The 23,293-nt window shown below is 43.0% G+C and overlaps 1 protein-coding gene across 4 annotated transcripts in view; it reads left to right on the top strand.

Annotated features, from left to right (window-relative positions):
- Window positions 1–23,293, top strand: part of l1cama (L1 cell adhesion molecule, paralog a) — a 48,579-nt gene that overhangs the window by 22,533 nt on the left and 2,753 nt on the right. For 2 of the 4 annotated variants that reach the window (XM_033628725.2, XM_078170059.1), the window contains exons 2-28: window positions 1,679–2,034; window positions 3,253–3,267; window positions 4,948–5,050; window positions 5,557–5,759; window positions 6,748–6,870; window positions 7,342–7,512; window positions 9,360–9,474; window positions 9,691–9,875; window positions 11,425–11,556; window positions 11,647–11,793; window positions 11,879–11,990; window positions 12,355–12,515; window positions 13,831–13,990; window positions 14,434–14,558; window positions 15,204–15,305; window positions 15,803–16,000; window positions 16,656–16,726; window positions 16,825–17,050; window positions 17,163–17,278; window positions 17,968–18,184; window positions 18,513–18,635; window positions 18,908–19,084; window positions 19,190–19,303; window positions 19,442–19,591; window positions 20,011–20,142; window positions 21,707–21,779; window positions 21,942–21,953. In XM_033628725.2, coding sequence (XP_033484616.2) covers window positions 1,899–2,034; window positions 3,253–3,267; window positions 4,948–5,050; window positions 5,557–5,759; window positions 6,748–6,870; window positions 7,342–7,512; window positions 9,360–9,474; window positions 9,691–9,875; window positions 11,425–11,556; window positions 11,647–11,793; window positions 11,879–11,990; window positions 12,355–12,515; window positions 13,831–13,990; window positions 14,434–14,558; window positions 15,204–15,305; window positions 15,803–16,000; window positions 16,656–16,726; window positions 16,825–17,050; window positions 17,163–17,278; window positions 17,968–18,184; window positions 18,513–18,635; window positions 18,908–19,084; window positions 19,190–19,303; window positions 19,442–19,591; window positions 20,011–20,142; window positions 21,707–21,779; window positions 21,942–21,953 — 3,599 coding nt within the window. In that variant the 5' untranslated portion in view covers window positions 1,679–1,898. The remainder of the gene's footprint in view (window positions 1–1,678; window positions 2,035–3,252; window positions 3,268–4,947; window positions 5,051–5,556; window positions 5,760–6,747; window positions 6,871–7,341; window positions 7,513–9,359; window positions 9,475–9,690; window positions 9,876–11,424; window positions 11,557–11,646; window positions 11,794–11,878; window positions 11,991–12,354; window positions 12,516–13,830; window positions 13,991–14,433; window positions 14,559–15,203; window positions 15,306–15,802; window positions 16,001–16,655; window positions 16,727–16,824; window positions 17,051–17,162; window positions 17,279–17,967; window positions 18,185–18,512; window positions 18,636–18,907; window positions 19,085–19,189; window positions 19,304–19,441; window positions 19,592–20,010; window positions 20,143–21,706; window positions 21,780–21,941; window positions 21,954–23,293) is intronic. The other 2 variants (XM_033628727.2, XM_033628726.2) reach the window with 2 other exon arrangements.

Genomic DNA, 23,293 nt, shown 5'->3' with positions numbered 1-23,293 from the left:
AGATCACATTAACACAAGTACTAATACCCTGACTAACCCTGCTTCATTCATCTGCCTCTAATGGTATTTTGGAGAGGCTGGTTTAAGACCGGATCACTGTAATTGGCCCCCCTGTCTCCAGAGAACAACATTCACTAAAGCTGCTGATAAAAGAGAAGAAGAAGAACAAGGAGAAAGTGAACAAATGATGCACACTGATTGGAAGAGTCTGCACATGTGTGTGTATGTATGCGAGTGGATGGATAGGATTAGCGTCACAGCTGTCACCCTTTGTCATCCCTCCTCCCCTCCTTCCATATCCCTCCACTCCTCCCATCACCTCTCACCCTCCCTCCTCCAGGTCTGTCTCTCTCCTCCCTCATCTCCACCTCTCCGTCTCCTGCGCTCTCCTCTTCAAACCCACTTTTCCTCTTTATCTTCCCCTCAAGTCCTCCACCCACTTCACCCCTCCTTCTTCTCCCTCTCTGTGTGCTTGTTGTGCCATTCTTCTGACAAAGCAAGCAAGTTAGTGTAATGGCTCATTTAATCCCAATGCTGTTAGTGTAAACTGCTTTATTAAGGGCTCAGCTCTTGTGTGGTCTTTAATTTCATCTAATTTGGCTCTGTTGATGTACACAAATGTCAAATTCCTGTTGCTCTTTCCAAGATATAAATACATTTTTCACCGAGTGACTTGAAAATATTCCCTGTAATTAACTGGCCAGCCATTACCCTCTAGATAACAGAAAATGAATGATAATCACATCTCTCCATCCTCTTCTTAAGCACCGCTCTTCTCCGTCATCTTCATCTCCTCCCTTCTCTGACCTCCCCCCCACTCTCCAAGGTCACCCATCACTCCATTGTGGCACTGCCAACAAACAGCAGCGTGTGGAGCCAGAACTCTTTCAGTCAGGCTGCCATTACTGCAGAGCTGCCAAATAAGCATCCTCTGTCTATTATCGCCATTTTCTTTTGTCTCACATGTACGTCTTAATCATGGTGCACTGTAACAGTTCTTTGTGTGTGATACTGAGTAGTGTAAACAGTCAGCGGGCTGCACCACGTGGTGCCGCGGGGGAGGACAGCCTGCATGTTGTGGGGAGGACTGGATCCAAGGGTACAGATGGAGAACGGGTAGACTCCTTGCAGGGGTGGCCTGCCTCACTCACCACGACTGATAGCATCTTTATCGCACACTTATCACAGCACTATCACCCAAGTACACTAGGGACTGTTCAGTTCATGCAACACAGCCCAGACCAGTCAACTTAATTATCAACAATTTTTTGTCTGTCTTGCGTATTATCTGATTTGACACTTCATCAATCTGCATTTGTCTGTCCACAGCCCATCTGGGTGCTGCAAGGCTCTGTTCAGCTTCTTGTTGTGGTATTCTGTCCATCTGTCCTGCTGACTGGCCCTTCCATATGGGCCACTGGTCATGTAATTAACCAAATGGAGATTTTTTTTTTTTGCAGGACAGGTTCAGTGATAGGCTTTGTTGGTGCTTTTTGTTGGGATGTGTATTGTTGACCCTTGATTGGTGTGTTAACTCCATGTCTCGGTCTGTGTATAGGTCTGACCACATGGTACAGGGTAATTTTTCTCCCATTCTGACACATGGCCCCGCTCTGCCCCTCCCTCTCGCTTCTCCACTTGTCCATCCCTCACCTCCCCCCTCTCCTTTATGTTTCAGAGAGAAGACCAGCAGGAGGGCGTGGACCTGACTTAAAGGAGAGAGCGAAAGGAGAGAGGAGGAAAAAAAAAGAAGACAAGAGGAACATACAAAGCAAAGCAGGGGCCTCCTGGAAAAGAAACAAAGCCTCACACTTCCTCTGAGTGTGTGAGGTTGCCCTCTGTGTGCTTTTTACTGTACGAGTGTGAGAGCAGGTGGGACTTTGATGGGACAGTGAGCAATGCCTCACACGCAGCGACAGCAGGTTGGCAGTAGGGGGCAGTGCTCCTCTTGCCTCCTCCCCTTCCTCCTCCTCCTCCTCCTCCTCTCCCTTGCTGCCCAGCCCAGCCGAGCAGCCATACACATACCCTCCAACTGTGAGTACAGATTCATATCGCACCATTCATAACAATGGTAGCTCAACGCTTCCATGAGGTTCAAAGATCCGTTTGTTGTGTTAATTACATTGTTGATTCATCAAAGCACGCTAATAATGATCTTTCATCGCGATTAATTAGTGCAAATGAGCCGAATGAACATGTGTTTCTCTTTCAGTAACCTCAGTATTCAGGGTTGGATTGCGCTATTATGCTCAAAATACTGCACTGTCTGAGGTTTCTTTGGTTAGTGCTCATCTGTGCCTGTGGTGTGTCTAATTACTTTGTAATTGATCCTCTCATACTGCATTGATTAGTCCCACTATTGATCTGGTTTCCTTGGTGCAAACCAGAATGTGATTGGGGAGTAATTTAATCAACAATTAGTTATACAACAAAAATCCACCCAGGTTTTTCCTCACTCGTTCTCATTTCGTCCTCCTCGATGCAATATGTGGGCATTAGAAATACAGCTGAGCTTGTGGCCCTGTAGGGAAATTGATCTTCATCTCCTCTGCTTCTGTCGGCCCACAGAGCTCCAATAGAGAGAGCGCGAGAGAGAGAAAGACAGAGAGAGAGAGAGAGAGAGAGGGAGAGAGGGAGAGAGGGAGGGAGAGAATATTGTTTTCACTGCTGCTTTTGTTGTTCACTCTTTATCTAAGACTACTTGCAGTGAGTCACAGTCCTTCACCACCCACACAGACTTCAAAAGTGTGTGTAAAGATATCACACACGCGTGGAAACACACACAAATAACCTGTAAACGCTGATGAAATGCAGTAAATCTCCCAGTCTAATTCCCAAAGGGGGGAGGTGACACAGAGGTGAGAGGGCCGAGGAGGATGAAGGAAGGATGATGAGGAGGAAGAGGGTGGAGCGGGTCAAAGATGTAAAAGGTCAAGGTGTCCTCCGCCTTTCAATTAGCGAGCCTCTGCCATGTCAATGGGACAGTGATCAGGATCAATACAGGAAATGGGTCAGAACTGGTGACAAGGAGGCCGGGGTTAAAAGCCGTGCTCCATTACAGGAGACATTACACTGCTTTATCGTGCATGTATCATAACTGTTGTTCATTTATCTATGAAACATCTATCTATCTATCTATCTATCTATACTGTTAATTAACTATTATTAATTATATTAATTATCTTTTTCTCCCTCTTGTTTACTGTAACTAACGTGTTTTTTTCCCCTCATTGCCTTTTCTCTGGCCCCCAGACCACATAAGTGATCGTAAGTGCTTTTAACTTTATTGATGTCTATCTGTCTTAATGCTGGTGTTGGCAAAGCTTATTGTAAACACTTTCATTATGGCAGAGAGGTTATTTTTCCATCCGGCACACAGTAAAAGTCCCGCCGCACTGTGCTGCACTTTAATGAATCAGACATTAGTGTGCATTTGCAGTGTTATGCTTGCGCGCGTGTCTGTGTTTTTGCACCTGTTTCAGCGCACGTGCTGTATTGTGCACGTGTGTTTGTACGTGAGGATGCGTGTGTGTGTTGGTTTGTGAACATGCGCTTGTTTCTGTGCGCCGTTTTTTCTGTATGTGGGTGTGCGTTTAGCCTCGCTGACTCCCAATAGGTGAGATCCCTGTAGGAGCAGCGAGGAGGAAGTGTGAGGAGCTGCTGTCTGTAAGGAGGCAGCAGGGCTGTCAGATCAAAGACACGGGGAAATAAAGAGGAGTTAAAGCACTAAGCACCGGCTCCTCTCCTCCTCCTCTGCCAATAATGGAGCTGTGCCTGCAGCCCAAACTTCAATGTGATCAGCAGAGGAAATGGGCTTATTTCCTCTATCAGTGGGAATTCTTTCATTAAATTCCCTCACTCACCCAATCCATCTCTTTCTGAATCTACCCCTTGTTTGTTTTTTTTCCCTCATACCTCCGTCTCCCCTTGCTCTGTTTCTCTGTTGCTCTGCATGTATGCTCTCTCTGCGCTGCACTTCATCCATCTCCCCCCGCCTGCTCGGCTCCATCCTGTGTCCTCCTTTACCCATTTACCTACGTTAGTCATCAGGGACTCTGTTTCTTTCCCTTAAGGTCAAATTAAAGACTCTACCATCATGTCAAATCAAGCTGTGACCTCTATTCCACAGCACGCAGCCAGCAGTGTATTGTCACCGAGGCTATGTGCAGAAAAAGATTTAAATTTCTGTCTATAAGTATTGAAAAAACAGAACGTAAAAGTACGACATTGGCCATAAAGCATGTGGACAAATCAAACATGCTGGTTCAATACAGTATTCACAGCAAATCCTAGCATGCTGGGTTTTATGAGTCTGTTACCGAGACATTGCTTTACGGCTTTTACGGACAGTGACGACGGAGAAGGAGAAACCTCTTCTGGTGGTCATTACTTTTTTCCCTGCGAAATCCCTGCTTCATTTCCCCACAGACTCTTTCCCTCCCTCTGCCTATCTCTCAGTCTCACACAGAACACTGTGCCATATATCTTTTTACATGAACCTTCCCTCTTACATTATGCTATATCAATTTCCTCTCATCTCAGCCCATTTTCTCTGCCTGCTCTCTTACTCTCACTCTTTTCCTCGGCCTACATTTCATCTTTCTCTCTGGGGAGTCTTTTTAAGTGATATTGACCGAATATACTTATCGGCAGCTCTTAAACTATGAAAATGAGTTGTATCTCTGGCTATTCTGCGCTGTTTGCTAAGCCGTTACCAACAGCTGTAGAGATATGTGTGTTACAATGGGGTGATGTATATGTTAATGTCATAGCTAGAGTTATTACAGCAGCATGCAGAATGAAAGCAGGTCACGTAAAGACTGCAGCACTATTCTGAGTATGTGCACGTGTCTGTCTTTTTAAAGCATATAGGGGTGTAGTAGCACATGCATGCCTGCTTTGTAACTGGTGTTGTGACAGCACTAACTCTGTTTTCGGTCCTTGCAGTCAAGAGGCCTCCAATGATCACCACACAGCCGGAGTCTGTCACGGTCTTTAGCATTGAAGACCTCGTCATGAACTGTGAAGCCACCGGCAACCCTCCACCCATGTTAGTCAGCACACACAAACACAAACAGTCTGAAGATGCTATATTAGTCATGGAGGAGCAGCCTACCCAGTGGTTATCTTTTTAGAAAACTGAGAACAGTGACCTTCCCTCTCCGTGTTCAGCTGACATCTACATATTAGTATTACATGAGAGCGCAGCTTCTCGCAGTCAGAGTTCTCATTTCAACAAGGGATAAATGTCATTAAGCCCTCGAGCAATCTTTTCAGAGTGTCTTTGCTTCTCTGAAGTGGAAAACTGCTCCAATTGCCAAGGAAAAAGATGAATATCGCAATTACACAGTACAAGCTTATGAGTCCCACTGGGGCATCTCGTGTAAATTTTACATCAATTCATTTTTGCCCTCAAATTCAGCGACATGTAAGGACAGTTTGTGTGTGTTAAAAAACTTATTTTTCAAAGGCTTGGTAATGATTTCTTTTTTGCTTTAATATTTGAGTGAACACCCTCCCATCAGTGTTACTGATTTTTTTTTTTCTTCGCTCAAGTTTCCGATGGACGAAGGATGGAGAGGAGTTTGACCCAGGCAGGGACCCAGAGCTAAAGGTGACTGAGCGCTCTGGTTCATTCGCATTCTACACTCTCAGTAATACTATGGAGACTCTGAAGCAGTACCAAGGCAAATATGTCTGCTACGCATCCAACGAGCTGGGGACAGCCGTCTCTAACGAGGCCATACTCAACACTGATGGTAAGAGCACACTGATAATCCTGGAGCAACCAGTGAACAGTTATTGAGACGCAGTCATTACATTTTTACGGTTCATTTGAATATTCAAATTCCCTCATGCTCAGAGAGAATTTGCTGATTTGTAGTCATTTGGCTTTAGCCTTGAGAGACGAATCATACCATTTGAAATAGAATCAAATTAATCAAACCTCCTCTGATATGTTTTCAAAAAAAGCTGCATCACATTAGAGGAGCTATGTGTCTTTTATAGATGTCAGTTTCAGTGCTGGAGCTCCTGTAAATGCCTTCAAGGTCCAGGTAGAAGCGAGCTGTGTTGTTGTTGGTTTTTATCAGCAATAACAGAGCAATTTACAAAGCTGTGAGCAGAACCAGCTATAAACCTTTTCCTTGCCCTGCTTTATAGAGAGCTCATTTGTTAGCAGATGGAGGCTCACACCAAGAGCTCAGAGTACCGCCACTCAGAAGATAATTACATGCAATAACATTATAATCAGCATATACTCATGTATTCACACACACACACACGCACACACGGGTCCCTGGGCAAAAGTAAAGAGCACCTCTGTGTATCTATCCACCTGTGTGACTGAATCTCTCCTGGGCGACCTCCTTCCTTCACAGTTTCCCTGACAACGGTTTCCCCAGAAACGCTCTTGAGTTGATGTCATGTGAAGCGCTCTTCAGTAGCTCCTGTGGGGTTATCAACAATGGGCAGAGGGGAGGAGGGGGGAACACATATGACTCACAAATCACATCATTCTCCTTCCGCGAGGCAAAAGACAACCTGGCTCCTTCTCACACGCTTCTCCTGAAGTTCCTCAAATGGGGATTTATAAATAATACTCCTTATCCACTTCATGGTGTGTTTAAGTTGACGTGTGATGTGAATTGCCCCAGGACACTGAAAATGTGTGCACAGGTGGTTGTGTACACATGTGTATCTGCACAGACTAATAGCCGTGTGTTATCCTCACTTGCTCCCCTTTAGTTCCCCCGTCCCAGCAGAAGGAAAAAAAGGTTAATGTGAGGTCTGAAGAGGGAAGCAGTATTGTTCTGAAGTGTAACCCTCCGCAGAGCTCTATGGAGCCTATCATTCACTGGATGGACTGGAGTGAGTACATTACCTTTCCATCTCTCCTTCCATTACATCCTTCCTGTCTCCACAATAAATCTGCTACTTAGAGTATCTATCCATCCTTTTGTTGTCCACTCACATCATAATGAAGTAGCTGATAATTTATTTCTCAAACAATATTATCTTTTCTCTTTCTCAATGTGCAGAATATCCTTTCATACATTTATCTGTCTCTGGATGTCCCTTTTTTTAAAATGTCTTCAGTACCTTTTGTAGGCTGAGCAGAGTCTGTTCTTACACCTATTCTCCGACGTCTCTTTATCATCATTTTTCTATTTCTCTCATCCTATTGTATCTCTGAGCCGCCTTCTCCGATTTCCTCTCTCTATTTTATCCCCTTGTTAAGCTCCTCATTCTCTCTCCCTTGTTTCACATTTTCCCACTGCCTCTATCTGCCATCAGTTTCTCTCGTTCTCTGTCTCATTTCCTCTCTGCCTCTCTTCACAGGGCTACACCATATCGTGCTGAGTGAGCGTGTGGTAGTGGGGAAGGATGGCAACCTATACTTTGCCCATTTGACAACGGAGGACAGCAGGGATGACTACACCTGCAATGTCCAGTACCTGGCGACACGTACCATTCTTGCAAAGGAACCCATCACTCTGACTGTAAACCCCTGTAAGTTTTGCTCTGAATCAACTGAATCAATCTACTGATAGTAGGTTGGACTGATCTGACCTGAACTTAGTTTTGGAAATGCATCTTTATGCCAAGGCAGCTCTTTTTGTGATTTTAACACAATAAAGTGCTTTGGGAAAATTTCATGGCAATCTATCCAATAGCTGATGAACCATTTCTCTGAAAAATGCAATTATGGACCTAATGGTGGTACTAGGGGAAAAGTCAGAGGATCACTAAAGACATGAGGTTTTCATTGTCTGGAGGCCAGGCCTTTGTGAACCACATTACGTGGCAATTCATCCAACAGTAGTTGAGATATTTTAGTCTGAATCAATAGCCAACCATCTGACAGAACAGCACTGCCATCCCCCAGCATGGCAAAATATACACCAATTAGCCACTACATCAAAACCACTGATGAGTGAAGTGAAGCTTATCGATCATGTCATTGTAATGCAATGTTCTGCTGGGAAACCCTACGTCATTGCATTTATGTGGATGCCATCCACCCAAACACCATTTAAGACAAAATATACACCCTCATTGTAACAGCACTCCCTGATGGCAGTGGCCCCCACAGCAAGACAATGTGCCATGCCACACCACAAAAACTGCTCAAGAATATCCCAAAGAAAACGTTAAAGGCATCCATTTACTTTAAAAATTCTCCACATCCCAATCCAGTTAAACATTGTTGCCAGTACCCCAGAGCCAAGGCCCATCACAGGTGGGGCCTCCTTGGATTGGACTTCGCTCTGACCTATCAAGGCATGGACACAGGACCTCTGTGAGTGTCCTGTGGTGCCTGGCACCAGGGCGTTGGCGGCAGATCCTTTGAGTCCTGTGGGTTGCGATGTGGGATACCGGCACATCTCTCAGATGCTTGATTGGATTGGGATCTGGGGACTTTAGAGGCCAGGTTGTTGCCTTGAGCTCTTTGTCACGTTCCTCAGGCCATTCCCAAGCAGTTTTCACAGTGTGGTATAGCACATTGTCTGTTCTGGGTGGGGCCAGTGCCACTTGGGAGAGCAGTTGCCATGAGGGTGTGTGCTTTGTTTTAAATGGTGTTTGGGTGGGTGGTGCGTGTGTCATCCACATGAATTCCAGGTTCCAAGTTTCCCAGCAGAACATTGCATTGTAACAAGCTGATCAATGTTATGTGATTCACCTGTTAGTGGTTTTAATGTTGTGGCTGAATGGTGTATGATTATTGCTTTTTGGGTGAACCAAACCTTTGAGATCAAGTTTACACTGTCCTTGAGACATGCATTTTATTTTGTAAAATATATTACTGTTGAAAGATGATCTGTACGGATTAAAAATCAGTGTTCTTACTTGTTTTCTTTACATAATAGCAATTTGTCACAATAAAATGTTGTCTGTATATCATATTGACAAACGTCAACTACTGAGGCCTCCTAGTTAAACCAAAGTCAGCTCACCCCCATGTGGTGGCATGTTGTGCTGACCAAAGCAGTACCGCATCCAGTAGACAGTCACAGAGCCGGCAGGGGGTCCATCACCTCCTCAGCCCAGTGGTAATGAGATGCAGCTCACACTGAGATGTGGCTGCCAGCATCTGTGGCCCAAGTAGAGGTCAGAAAGATGAGCACATGTTAACATGAGACCTCTGTGTGTGTAGAAAATCTGTACGATGATGTGTTGTTAGAAAAGTAAAGTCTTCTCCACAGGATTCCACACCCTGCATCTGTGTGTGTGTGAGTGTGTGTGTGTCAGAGTCTACAAAGTGGCTGCTGTGTCAGCAGCACAGCAATTTGAAAATTACCCATACATATGTATGAATCTTTCTCCATGTCTTTGTATTTCCACTTCTCTTTCTCCAGCCAACTCCGTACTGCGGAACAGGAGGCCCCACATGATGAGACCTACTGGAAGCCGCAGCACTTACCATGCCCTCAGGGGCCAGACCGTGGAGCTTGAGTGCATCGTCCAAGGCCTGTGAGTGTCGGCGTGTGTATATGTTTCTGCCCCCATCAATCAGAAAACTTGAGCCGCTCCCTTTAATCAATCTTACCTGACTCTCATCCATCTCTCTCCCCTCCTTCTACCTCCGACCTCTCTGTGTTCCATGTGTCCCGTTCTCTGTGGCATCCCTTCATTCACATTGTTCCTACTCCTGCTATACCTCTTCCTCTCCTTTCTCATCCTCTTCAGTCCAACTCCCAAAGTCACGTGGCTGAGGAAGGACGGTGAGATGTCAGAATCACGGACCGTTAAAGACATGTTCGACCGGCGCCTGCGCTTTACTAATATCTCAGAGAGCGATGGGGGCGAGTACCAGTGTACAGCTGAGAACTCCCAAGGGAAAGCCACACACACTTACATTGTGGCTGTAGAAGGTATGTTTCACACACTTACCCACACACACACACACACACACACACACACACACACACACACACATATTTTTATAGCATGTGAAAAAAGGATGAATTTGGCATGTATTGTGATTTCACGATAAAGTAGTGACTACAATAATCCAGATTCACAGTTGATCACATTACTGTATCTTTATAGACCTTTTCATTATTATATAACTACTGTTGCTTAGCAAACAGATCTGGTCACATGGATGTATAAAGTGAACTGAATGAAGGCGAATGAAGCCAAAAATGTTCAAATGCCGCATATAAACTTACCCAGATGATCAGTACTGCTTCTGCATCATTTGGCCTAGAGAGCAAACGCACAAGAGGCCCCGCCAACCAAGCTGGCTGCTTACGCGTTAGCCCTTGGCTAGCTTGAATACGGATACGGATCATTTCTTCTAGACTTTCCAAATGTCATCTGACCTAATACATTAAATTCTGATAGTAAAACCAGTCATTTAGCAGGAGTTGTGACGCTCAAAAAAAATGTATCAATTGATACATACACGTCTCTTTCACAGTGTAAATCTTTGGGCGACATGGCATTATGTGACAGACTAGGAAGATATAATTCCACTGTTGGGCTACTACAAAAATTGGCTTAAAAGCCTGGCGCACTTCCTGGAGGCCTGTTTGGTCTCTGTTTACTTCCTGTCAGCTACTGCAATAACAAACATTCCAACAAGAAAAGTTTGAAACGGCTTTTCATTGAGTTTAGCCAGGTGCCAGGTTTGTAACCTGCTTCACCATTAGTAACTGTATCTATCACAAGTTATGTGGTTAATTGATTTTTCACCTTTTTCTTAGATGAAAGTTAAAAAAGTACTCAAGTGATTCACAAAGTAAGGGCACTTGCAAGAGTCCGATTAAAAAACATTAAAAGGGATGCCACATAGATATCCTAACTTTTAGTCTCTAGTATGGGTATAACTCCTGCACTTCTCATAATGCCACCTGATAGCATCTTCGTTAGATCCCTGTGGAGTAAACATTCACATCTTTAAGCTTTGCTCTTGTTCACAGGCTTTCTATAAAAAGCTTGTTCTCTGAGCCCACGTTGAGATTCCTTAGTGATGTCAATCGAGTCATTTTCTCTTAACATAGAAAAGAGGGCATTACACAGCTGTCACAAGCTGAGTGTATTCCCTGTGTCTAGTTAATAGACCCTGACTTATAAAATTGATGGAGTGTCCTTTTAAGTACAACAAAACAGTTCGATCAATTGCTGTTTTCACTTTCACTTTGACAGCTTATAGGGTGTGACCTATCAAGCTCAATCTATCAGTCTTACGTAATGAGTATTGTCGTGTGTAAAGGTTTGGTAATATGCGACTTAAAGGGACAGTTCACCCCCAAATCAAAAATACATATTCTTCCTCTTACCTGTAGTGCTGTTTATTAATCTGGATTGTTTTGGTGTGAGTTGCAGAGTGTTGGAGATATCGGCTGTAGAGATGTCTGCTTTCTCTCTAATATAACTGAACTAGATGGCACACTAAATATATTCTGTTTCCTGTAGCGGCTCCCTACTGGATCAAGGAGCCACCCAGCCAGTTATATGCCCCAGGTGAGACTGTCAGACTGGACTGCCAGGCAGATGGCATCCCGTCTCCTACCATCAGCTGGACCATCAACGGGGTCCCTCTCTCAGGTCAGCGCATACACCCTGCAAACTGCAAATACACACCTCAACACACAACCTTGGGCACTGTGCATGCGCTGACTTTGCGTTTGTTAACAGCCATCGACAAGGATCCCAGACGTTCTCTGACAGCAGGCGGATCTCTAATCCTAAAAGATGTCAACTTTGGAGACACTGCCATCTACCAGTGCCAGGCCTCAAACAAGCATGGAACCATCCTCACCAACACCAACGTCTACGTCATTGGTGAATGTTTGTTGTGTATTACACAGTTGTGTGTGTGTGTGGGGCTCTCTATGTGTCTCATTTCTCTTTTTGTGTGTTTTTTCAGAGCTGCCTCCCCAGATCCTCACTGAGGATGGGAGTACATACACGTTTGCAGAGGGCCAGAAGGCTTCCTTGGAGTGTGAGACCTTTGGATCTCCTAAACCTAAAGTCATATGGTGAGGCACATAACAGCCTTATTCTCCTCCATTGTGCTTTACTGCATTGTTTTGTATTATGTCTTCTAGCGTGCTGTCTGGCAGATTTTCATTTTAACAAATTTCACAGAGGTGATATTATTGCGTAGGTGGCTCCTCATATGCATAAATTAACAGCCAAATACTGTTACATCTGGGCTGTGACTGAATGTTGTCAGTGTGGCAGGCATCCAAGCAGGCTTTATTCTTTCAGTAAAATAGGCAAAGAGGCGATTGAACTGGTGAATTCATCAGCGCCTGCAGCATCTGAAAAGGTTTATTTCTTCCTCTACTTGCCAAGTTTCTAATGTGTGTTTTTGTGGGTGCATGTGTGTGTCTTTTCCAGGGAGAGCAGCAACACTTCCTCCCTTTTGGCGGATCCCAGAGTGAACCTGCTCACCAATGGGGTGCTTGAGATCTTTAATGTCACCCACGAGGACGAGGGCCTCTACACCTGCTCTGTACATAACACCAACTTGTCTGTCAGTGCCGAGCTCGAAGTGCTTAGTGAGTTGACGCACATGCGTGCGCGCACACACACACACACACACAATTATTTATTCAAAACTGAACTTCAAAGCAAATTGTGAAGCTGTGTGCAAAAAGGCATGGATGGATTACTTAACAGGCCTAACGGGCACAGGCCCAGGGCCTCAAAGTTACAGGTTACTTATTCAAGGTAACCAACCAGAAAGAGACTCAAAATCACCATGAAGAAACACAAAAAAACAACAACAAGAGATGCAAAACAGCTGCAAAGAGACACAAAGAAACTCACAATCATGAAAGGGGGCAAAACAATCACAAGGAGACAAAAATTAACTGAAAAACAGATGCAATATGACTATTAAGAAACACAAAATGACCACAAAGAGACACAAATTAACTTGAAAGAAATGGAAAGCAACTACAAACAGACTTAAAATTAATTTGAAGAGACACAAATGACTTTGGAGAGAGGGAAAGCAACTCCAGAGATTTGAAAGGACTGCAAAACAGACAAAAAAACTGCAAGAGACATAAAACCACAGATAGATCTGTAATGACTGCAAAGGGATGCAAAACAACCAACAAAAAGAGGGTAACCAACCATAAAATCTGTGTCTTGCTCCTGTGGAGAAGAGGCAGTGGGGCCTTTTGTAGGTCTTTGCCTTGGGGCCTATTGTCTCACAATCTGCCCATGCGAAAAGGGGCACCAGTGTTTGTGTTGTTAAATGCAACTGCTCTATTTCTGCATTAACAAAACCATGATGACCTTATTCTATCGTGCTTTTGTTGAATTTTATATTTTTCTTTGGTGTCATGGTTTGGAGACCTATCTTTAAAGAACAGAAACTCTCAGTGTCCCTGTACACCAGACAGTTACAGCGGATAATGAGTTCAATTTTAAATGACAACTCCCACCCTTTGCACAGGGAATTTCAGCCTCTTCCTTCTAGAAGGTTTATAGTCCCAAGGTTTTGAACAAAGCGGTATAAAAACAGCTTTGCTCCAGCAACTATCACTCAGATGAACACGTCACAGCAACATAGCACAGATGCCATAGAGGCAACTTTTATTTATTTGTGTTTATTGGAGCCTGAGTACTTTTATGATGTCTGTCTATTGTGTGTTGTTTGAAAAATGTGTGTCAAGATGGATGCCTCATCTACTGCGAACCAAATCTACCTATGGGTACACATAAAGTAACCTTACCTTACCTTAAACACACACACACAAACACACACACACACACAAACACACTGTCCAAATAGGAGCTGATGTCATTTGCACCCCATGCAGCCTGTCTAAGCATTGTGTGTCTGCTTGTTCTCTCCTCCAGACAGGACAGTCATCCTGTCACCTCCACAGGCTCTGAAGGTGCTGCGTGGAGACACAGCAATCTTCACTTGTCTGGCTCTCGTTGACCCCAAACTCGGCTCTCCATTTATTCAGTGGAGAAAGAATGGTGAAAAGCTCATTGATTCCCACAGTGATGAAAAGTAAGACTTTATTTTACACCTTAGAGATGACAGTAATGAGAAAAATGTTAGAAAGCACTGCCACAATTATTTTATCCATTTGTTTGTTTAGTTGTTTTTAAAGTCCAGTGTGTGGCAGACATGGAATATAATATAGTAAGTATGTTGTCTTTAGAGTATAATCACCTGAAAATAATAATAGTTGTTTTTTCATTACCTTGAGCCATGTATATCTACATAAGGAGTGGATCCTCGTCCACAGAATCTGGCATGTTTTACTGCCATGTTTCTACAGTAGCCCAGTACGGACAACACTGGCTCCAGAAAGGGCCCTTAAAATTTTCGCATTTTCACATTTTCAAATCAGCCACCATAGTTAGAACTCCTCTGTGACGAGCAGTATCGGGAAAAATGCTGATTTTTTTTAACGTGAAACTGCTCTAACTATGATAATGTTTCCTCAGATACACATCTGATGGACCAGACTTTAAAATAACTAACGTGGAAGAAGATGATGAGGGCGTATACACCTGTCAGGTCATCACAAGGCTTGACATGGCTGAAGCCAGTGGCAGCCTCACTTTATGGGGTAAGATCACTTATCATATACTGTATGTTGTTCACTCATTTTCACATATGTTTTTCCTCTTTGTTAAAGGCATACTATGCAGGACTTGTTGCTTACTGTGTGTAAACACAACATTCAAACTTGCCCCCCTTCTTCTCGGCTCAACAAGACTGAGCGAGTAGCAAAGGTCAAGCAAGCTAGAGAGTGAATGAAGAGGCGGAGCAGCGTTAACGAGAACAACAAATAGAACGTTATTTTCTGATTGTTCCTAGGTTATGTTCTAAAGAACAGATAAACATGCAGACACCTCCGCACAACCCTGCAGGAGAGTGCTGCACTGCCAGATATTATGTGAATTCAGCTGAAGCGCATGCTTTATCCTGTCTCCTTGGCTTCTTTGCTCACACGTGTGCACGTAGGCTGACACTTAGAAACATCCCAAACAAACCAAAATACTAAGAAAATATTTAAACACAGGCAGAGGGCAGGTTCTTTCTCAGATACAGACTGCTAGTGGGTCATATGTGATGACTGAGAGGAATTACTTTTGTGTGAGTCCATGTACTGTTTTTGAGAAAAATTCTGCATAGTACGCCTTCAAAACTTGTAGTGCACCGACAGACAGCAGGTGGTTGTGATAGTGATATTGTTGTTGTCCCCCTTCAGATCGCCCAGATCCTCCTTCCCTCCTCCAGATCACTGATACCAAGCACCGTTCAGTCACCCTCAGCTGGACTCCTGGAGACGACCACAACAGCCCCGTGCAAGGTTTAATGCAGACAAGCACACACACACACACACACACACACACACACACACACACACACATTAATTTGTCCTCTGCTTGTCTTCTTTTCACTTCTAAAACTGCTTTTATATGGATAAAGACTAGATTTTTATGTTTTTAGAAAATTTCTCGTGCTGTGATTCTGACTTTTTCTTCAGTGCCACCAAATGATGATATGCACTGACTCAGACACACACAGACAAATGCAAACATAAAACTTTTCATCTTGTCTAACTGCAATACTCAAAGCAACAAGCCTATATCATTTATCTCCCGCTGGCAAAATGAAAGGCTGCTCTGTTTTCATTACTTGGACAGGATTATTATTTGATCTGCAGCATCAGACTATTGTGAAGCTCAAAGTGTCTCAGCATGACTTTATCGCCACTGAGCGTTTATTTATGTTTCTATTACTTCCTTATTGTTAACATCCTGTCTTTCCCCATCTCTGCTCCACTCTTGGTTTCTCTCACTGCAGAGTATGTGGTTGAGTTTGAAGATCAAGGTTTGAAGGAGAGGGGTTGGGAAGTGCTGAAGAGAGTAGGAGGAAACAAGGAGCATGCTGTCCTCCCTCTGTGGCCCTACATGTCCTATCGTTTCCGGGTCATTGCCATCAATGATGTGGGAAAGAGCGGCCCCAGCAAGCTTTCTGAAATTCACAAAACACCTGCTGAAGGTCAGAGCCAGTGTTTTGTGACCACAAGCTTACTTTTATTTATACTTTTTTTTTTAAAGAAATACAACAAAAACAAAATAGACCAAACAGCTAGTCACCTACACACTCATACAAATATTATACTGACGGAAATACATGCTAGTTCATTCAGTTAAACATCATTTATCATCTAATGAGTTCACAAACACAATTCATTTTCCCCGTATTGCCAGAATTGATCATCCCATAGATTTAGCAAAAAAAACAACAACAAATCATTCTCGCCATACTTTAAGCATTTGTCACAATATCTATCCTGTCAGTCTTTGTTCGAGATTCAGTCTGTAATAATTTCATGCTACAACTGTCTTGATGGCTGCTAATAATATCTTCTATAGATATTTGTCTTGTACCAATAAATTAGCTGCAATATTTTCCAAATAGATTGTAGAGAATAAACAGTCAGTTACGTCACCAAAAATGTTCTGTATTGCCTGTGTTACCTCCTGCTAATATGACTGAATATTGCTTCGAGATATATGGAAATGATCTGCCAGCTGTTCTCCAAATTTCCTCCAACATAGACCCATTCCCATTTCACCTGTCTGTACAAACCACAAGTTTTCATTGTCAAAGTGGACACTACAATTAACTTTTTTTTTTTTTACAATCACAGCTCCAGACAATAATCCTGAAGATGTTAGGAGTGAGTCCAAAGACCCAAACACCCTGGTTATCACCTGGAAGGTACATTTGCTACCTGATTATAATAATATCTGAAGCAGCATCAAACACATTTTTTAAAAGGGCTTGTGCATCATTCGTTGCTGCTGCTGTCACTGCAGGAAATGGACAAACGTAACTTCAATGGACCTGACTTCAGCTACCGGGTTCTGTGGAGGCGAGTGGTGGGCAGCGGGCCCAACTGGCACACCAACTACACAACCACACCGTCATTCACGGTCGATGGCGTTGGCAACTTTTCTGCCTTTGAGATCAAAGTTCAGGCTATCAATGAGAAAGGGGAGGGACCTGAGCCAGACCCCGTCATTGGCTACTCTGGAGAAGATGGTAAAATATCATTAAAAAAAACTGATTTTTCAGCAGCTTGTTTTTCCCTGGAAATATTTCTACTTGGTATTCTGTCTCACTTATCGCCCGCCTGTCTGTCATTGTCTCTCAGTTCCACTGGAGGCTCCAATGGATGTGGGTGTTGTGCTGATAAACAGCACTACCATCAGAGTGAGCTGGGCAGCAGTAAACAAAGAGAAGGTCAGAGGACACCTGCTGGGATACAAGGTACTGATCCTGTATCTGCTCTGTTTTTTGGCCTAACATATTCAGGCCCTGTCCTCATACAGCGGAGGCAGCCAGATCTTAGCTTGGCAAGGGCTTCAGAGTTTAGTTTCAAGGTTGTGACGAGTAAAGCCTTTTTTAAATTTTTTTTAGATAATCTCACCATCAGAATGCATCGCACTTTATTTGCAGTGCTTCCCTTTTTCTCCTTTAGGTCGATGATACATTATCCATTGAACATCTGAGCCATACTTCATTTTTTCAAACTGCTAGAAAACCCAGCTCTAAAGATATATTGTGCAGGATTTTCCCTAGAAAAAAAACAATGTATAGATTCATATAGAAGTAAAACCTCTCATCACTTATGACCTACTAGAAGTGTGTGGCGGTGTACTTTTTTTGCAGAGACTCTGCCCTCAGCAGGCATCTAAGAGATACAGCGCTGCAAAAACGCAAATATAGCGAGGCAAAATGCCAGACAAGAGTGAATCTGGGGTTGGCTTTGACTTCCACTTTTGCTGGCGAGCGTGTTTACAAAAAGTGACTGACAATCCTGCAGAGTGTACCTTTAATGTCATAAGAAAATGCCTCTCGATATGATAGGAGTTTATTCCAAAATTTCAAATGTAGCTCAGGAAATAACCCATGGTATTGTCTTACATCATTTCATTATGACTATTTTGTGTCTCCAGGTCTACTTGACCAGAAAGGGCTCCAGGGGCCACCACCGAGGCCGGAGGTCCAAGGAGCCGGAGACCACTGTGGTGGTGGAGACTGGGGCCAGTGAGGAGAAGAAGGTGATCAGTGGTCTCAGACCGTATTCCCGCTACGACCTGACCGTCACGGTATTCAACAGCAAGGGAGAGGGACCCCCCTCTGAGGCGCTGTCCTTCAATACTCATGAGGGAGGTGAGACTGAGAAAAAGAAGAAAAATCGGGGGCAACAAGGCTGAAAAGATGGGAAGTGATTGATAAAGTGTGTGAAGAGGTTTAATTACAGATGGGGAGAGACAAAGATGGAGCAAGATGGGAGAAAGGGAGGTGGATTACAACAGAGGAAATGATACTGGCAGCCAAAGATTGAGAGGGTGGAGCACAGTGAAGGAAGGTGAAATTGATGCAGGGATTTTGAGCAGGCAGTTGTTGGGGGAAAATAGGTGACAGTAGATGGAAATAGTTTAATATTTCCTTTTAAGGGCAAGTGCATTTTGATGAGGCCTGCTTGTGTTGCTGTTAGTTCCTGGTCCTCCTATGTCCCTGATGCTGGACAGCCCATCAGAGACAGAAATGACCCTCCACTGGACACCTCCGGGCCAGCCCAATGGAATGCTCATTGGATATCTGCTGCAGTACCAACAAAGTGAGCATGATTTACACCCTTATCCCACATGATAACCAACATCAGGAACATAAACTGAATAAGTGCTTCTCTGACTGATTCAAAGACTTCAGTAAAAACATCAGTGTTATGAATGACACTACTCAATACATTTAAGGCTAAATCAATAACACAGGGAAAATGTCAAAGCGTAGCCTCCTAATGATGCTCATCAGTCAGTCAATGTGTCACCCATAACGATGTGTTGAAGATCAAATTGTGATTGAATGTTTTTTCTGCTGTGCTTCGGTCAGTTGTGGAGAGTGATGACAGCCCCATGCAGGTAGAGACGATAGACGACCACACAGCCACCCACCTCACCCTGAAGGGCCTGGACCGCCACAGCCACTATCGCTTCTTCTTGAGGGGGCGCACTGCTGCAGGCGACGGAGAGCCCATCATGAGGGAGGGCGCCACCATGCTGGATGGAGGTACAAAGCTGATTTACTGTGTTCCTCACCATGACAGATGTGACACAAACAGGACCAGATTGTTCTAGTTTGAGACTTTGATTCCTCTGTGTGAATGTCTTGCAGTGCCTCCTGACAACATCAGCCTTTCTGCGGGGGAAAACGCAGTTAACCTGAGCTGGGTGGCCAAGAAGAGACACAGGAATGTTAGCTTCCAGATCCACTACATCAAAAAAAACGGTATAACATCTACACTAATAAGCGCATGAGGAAAACCTTGTTATATTCACTGTGTTAAAGCCATTAGTCCATCTTGGGAATAGTTTCACAATCCTAAATGATGAAAAGGAAATCAAGGTTTATTTCATGTCTCTGCAGATGGCAGTAAATGGAAGAAAACGGAGAAGGTGAACTCCTCTCAGTCTTTCTACCGCCTCCAGGGCCTGACTCCTGGCTCTCATTATCGTCTACGCTTCACCTACAGCAACACCACCTTCTGGGAGACTGACATCGTGACAGAAGGAACAGGTACTGTGCACACTCTGCCTCCATTCATCCTGTTTTCTTTCATCCTCTCTGCTCTCTCCTTTGGGCTTCCCACATCTAAATATAAAGCCTGATCCTACAGAGAATGTCTTACAGTTCTCTCCGCTGCCTGTGAAGTGCTTTCAGAGACTCGTGTGACAAGAGAGCTTGGTTAGCCGTATGAAATGATCCATTACTTGTGTTTGTTTGGCATATTGTGCTGTATTCTTTGGTTCCCGAGTGCAATGCCACCCTGTCAGCATGTATAATACTCTGTCTTTCTCAATCCAGATTCTTCTCCCTCTTTTATCTTGTTTCTCCTACCTGTTTCATCCTCTCCGCTCCTCGTGTACTTTCATCCTGTTTCCCCATTACAAAAAAAACTCTCTTCTTCCCATCTCCTTCTCCTTTTCCCACTGAAGAAGTGAAGGAGGTGCAGCAAGGCTTTGCAACGCAGGGCTGGTTTATCGGTGTTGTGAGCGCCATTGTGCTGCTGCTGCTGACCCTGCTCATCCTCTGCTTCATCAAGAGGAGTAAAGGAGGAAAATACTCAGGCAAGTGCAGCTCACCATGATGAGTGTTGAGCTATCATTAGTATTTTAAACTGTTCAGATGCACCAAACCAACACCAAGCTTCAAATCATCAAATCACTCAAGCATCCCATTAAATATGTGTAACTTTGGCCCCAATAAAATGTAAAGGTGTGTATGTGTGAATTATTAAAAACAAAAATCCCCCCATACAGTTGTGTTGAAATTAGTTACATAGACCAAAACCATTTTTATACCAGGCTGTCAGTTTAAGATGGGTTTCTATGGCGATTTCCTCTGTTTTGAAGCCAGCCTCAAGTGGCCATTTGATGAACTGCAGTTTTTGGCACTTGCACAGAGGCTTTATTTTTCAGCCTCAGAAGTTAACAAACCATTTCTGCTAAACAGGTAAATGGCTAAAAAAATAATCTTAACTGTCAACATAACACGTTTCGATTCACGCCCTCTTGACTTCAGTTGTTTGCTTTCCTCACTTCCGTTCTCATTCAACATGCTGAATCGACTATAAAAGCCAACAAGGGCCAACTAATGCAGGACACACCGCAAAAACTAGGGTGACAGATGCTTGACAGACGTTCGACAATCGGCTTGGTGTGTTGGGGCCTTTAGAAGGAAAATGACTGGGGACTTTTTTTAAAGAATGTATTATATTCATTCCTACTTCTAAGCCTTTAAAAGCAAAACAATGTCAAATAACTGCTGTGTCACAGTCTACGTAAGCTCTGTGGGTGACACCGGACAGTCTGGAGCCATAAAGCTGTCTGACAATGAAAATGACACTGCAGTACAAGAAGAAGCCCGGCAGTTACGGGAATGCACCACAGTAAACAAGATTATTCTTACTGGAAAGAGGACACTAAAATAAGATTGCGCCATGTTTAAAATTCTCCCCAAACAGCTGCCTGTATGATCCTTACTGTCACCAACTCCAAATAATTGACCAGCTCTCACACGGACAACCTTTTCCCTCACAGCCTTCACATCAAACACGTAGTGAAACAGACCTCTAAGCCTGCACTTCCTTAATGTGGCAGTAAGAGGCTCTGCCCTGAAAGGGACTGTGAAATAATAATCACAAACCACAAGAGTAACTGTAACCAAGAGGCCACTGTCTGACTGGGCAGAGAAAAGCACCAGCCTTTCATCCGTCCTCACACAAGGGAAAAACAAGTGGCTGGCTCCTTTTAAAGAAGGCTTAATTGTCTGTGCTAAAAGCAAGGACTAATTGAATAATAAATCCGACCGTACCCACTGGCATTATACTTCTGAATGATTAATTATTTAAATTCTTTGGAATTTTAGAATTTTCAGAGGGGTATCTATTACACTGAAACTCAGATGAGAAATTAATTCAAACATCAAACTTTAAACCACATAAATAAACAGATGCTGCCTACAGATTGTCCCGGTCTTTGTTCTCCACAGACACAGACACAGACGTCTTTTTTTCACTGGTTGTTATCTTGTTGTGTGACAGAATGTCATTATCGATGTCTGAGACAGTGGCTTAGAGAGAAACATGGTTGAGATTGTACTGATAATAAAATCCAATAATCTCCTCCTCAGTGAAAGATAAAGAAGAGGGTCCGATGGACTCAGAAGCACGGCCTATGAAGGATGAGACTTTTGGAGAGTACAGGTTTGTCATCTGAATACATCTCCTTGGGTGTTACATACTGTAGATCATTTGAATTCTCACTCTTCATGCAGCCCTGATTCCCTCAGCACTGTTGGCTTCTCCTAACCCTTTGTGTTCCTTTCATTGTCCCTCTTCTCCCTAATGCCTGCCCCTGCTATGCAGATCTCTAGAAAGGTATGCTGTGATGTGATATCCCAAACCTACTTAATATCCCCTGCCAATGCTTTGCTTACCTACTGACTTCCCTGCACATGTCATATAATCTTAGAGTAATGTATCATGTTGCATAAAGTCTGAAAGTAACAATGATTTTCCTTATCAAGTAATCTGCTGATTATTTTCTGTATTAGTAATGTGATCTGTAAAGCAGTTAAAATGCCCATCACAATATCATAGAGCCCATGGTGACTTCAACAAAGATCTTGTTATCTAAAACCCAATAATATTTAATTTACTATAATGTAAGATAATTAAAAAATGGACACCTCTTATTTTAGAGCCTGGAACTATAAAATGTATGTCATTTTGTCCTGAAAAATTACTTAAAGGTCCAGTGTGTGGCGTTAGGGAAGATATATTGGCAGATGTGGAATATGATATTTATAACTATGTTTTCATTAGTTTGTTATCACCTGAACATAAGAATCGTGTTTTTGAAATTTCATTACCTTAGAACGGACCATTTATATCTACATCCAGAGCCGGTCCTCTTTCACAGAGTCCACCATGTTGTTTCTCCAGTAGCTCAGAACAAACAAACTAAACACTGGGTCTAGACAGGGTCCATTTATGTTTTCGCGTTTCAGTGGATTGTAATTTGCAACCTCACCACTAAATGCCACTAAATCCTACACACTAGACCTTTAAAAAATTAGTCGATTATCAACTAATTAATTAATCGACTAATTGTTGCAGTTTTTTTAAGATATATTTGCATGATGGTGGTTTTTTGTTTTTTGTTTTTTTTCAAAAAAGGTTGCAGGGTAACACTTTAGAATCACCTCCATTAATGAATGGTACATTGGTAGTTAATTAAACTTAAATTAATCAGTATTTTACTTTTAACAATGAAATGACATTTGTTAATGGTTAATTGTTTGTTTTTTTTTAATCATCCAGAAACATTATTTGCATGGCTATTATAAAATTGCAACTAATGCAATATTAATTTAGCCTCGTTAAATCTTTTATTGGTGATCTATATTTGTGTACAGAAAACAGAGTTGCGTCTTCCATCATGTTGAACACATTTCTGAACAGGTTGTCAATGCAAACATGCACCAGAGATATACACAATGAGAACAATGGAATTATAACAAAGTCAACACAACAGTTCAGACACATTTATTTTAAAATAAATTAATGATATAATATTTAAAATGTGGGGGTAGGGGTACTTTCGAGGCACAGTTTAGCAACTCTAACTCTATAAAAGCTATTTAAAAATGTTTAGAATTGATTAATAAACCATTTATTAAGCAATTGTTAAGTGTATAGAGTGTCCAAATTATGTT

Source organism: Epinephelus lanceolatus, chromosome 8, assembly GCF_041903045.1.
Source record: "Epinephelus lanceolatus isolate andai-2023 chromosome 8, ASM4190304v1, whole genome shotgun sequence".
In the NCBI taxonomy this organism is placed as follows: Eukaryota; Metazoa; Chordata; class Actinopteri; order Perciformes; family Serranidae; genus Epinephelus; species Epinephelus lanceolatus.
Note: the sequence above shows the minus strand (reverse complement) of the source record. Positions and strands in the feature narration are given on the sequence as shown.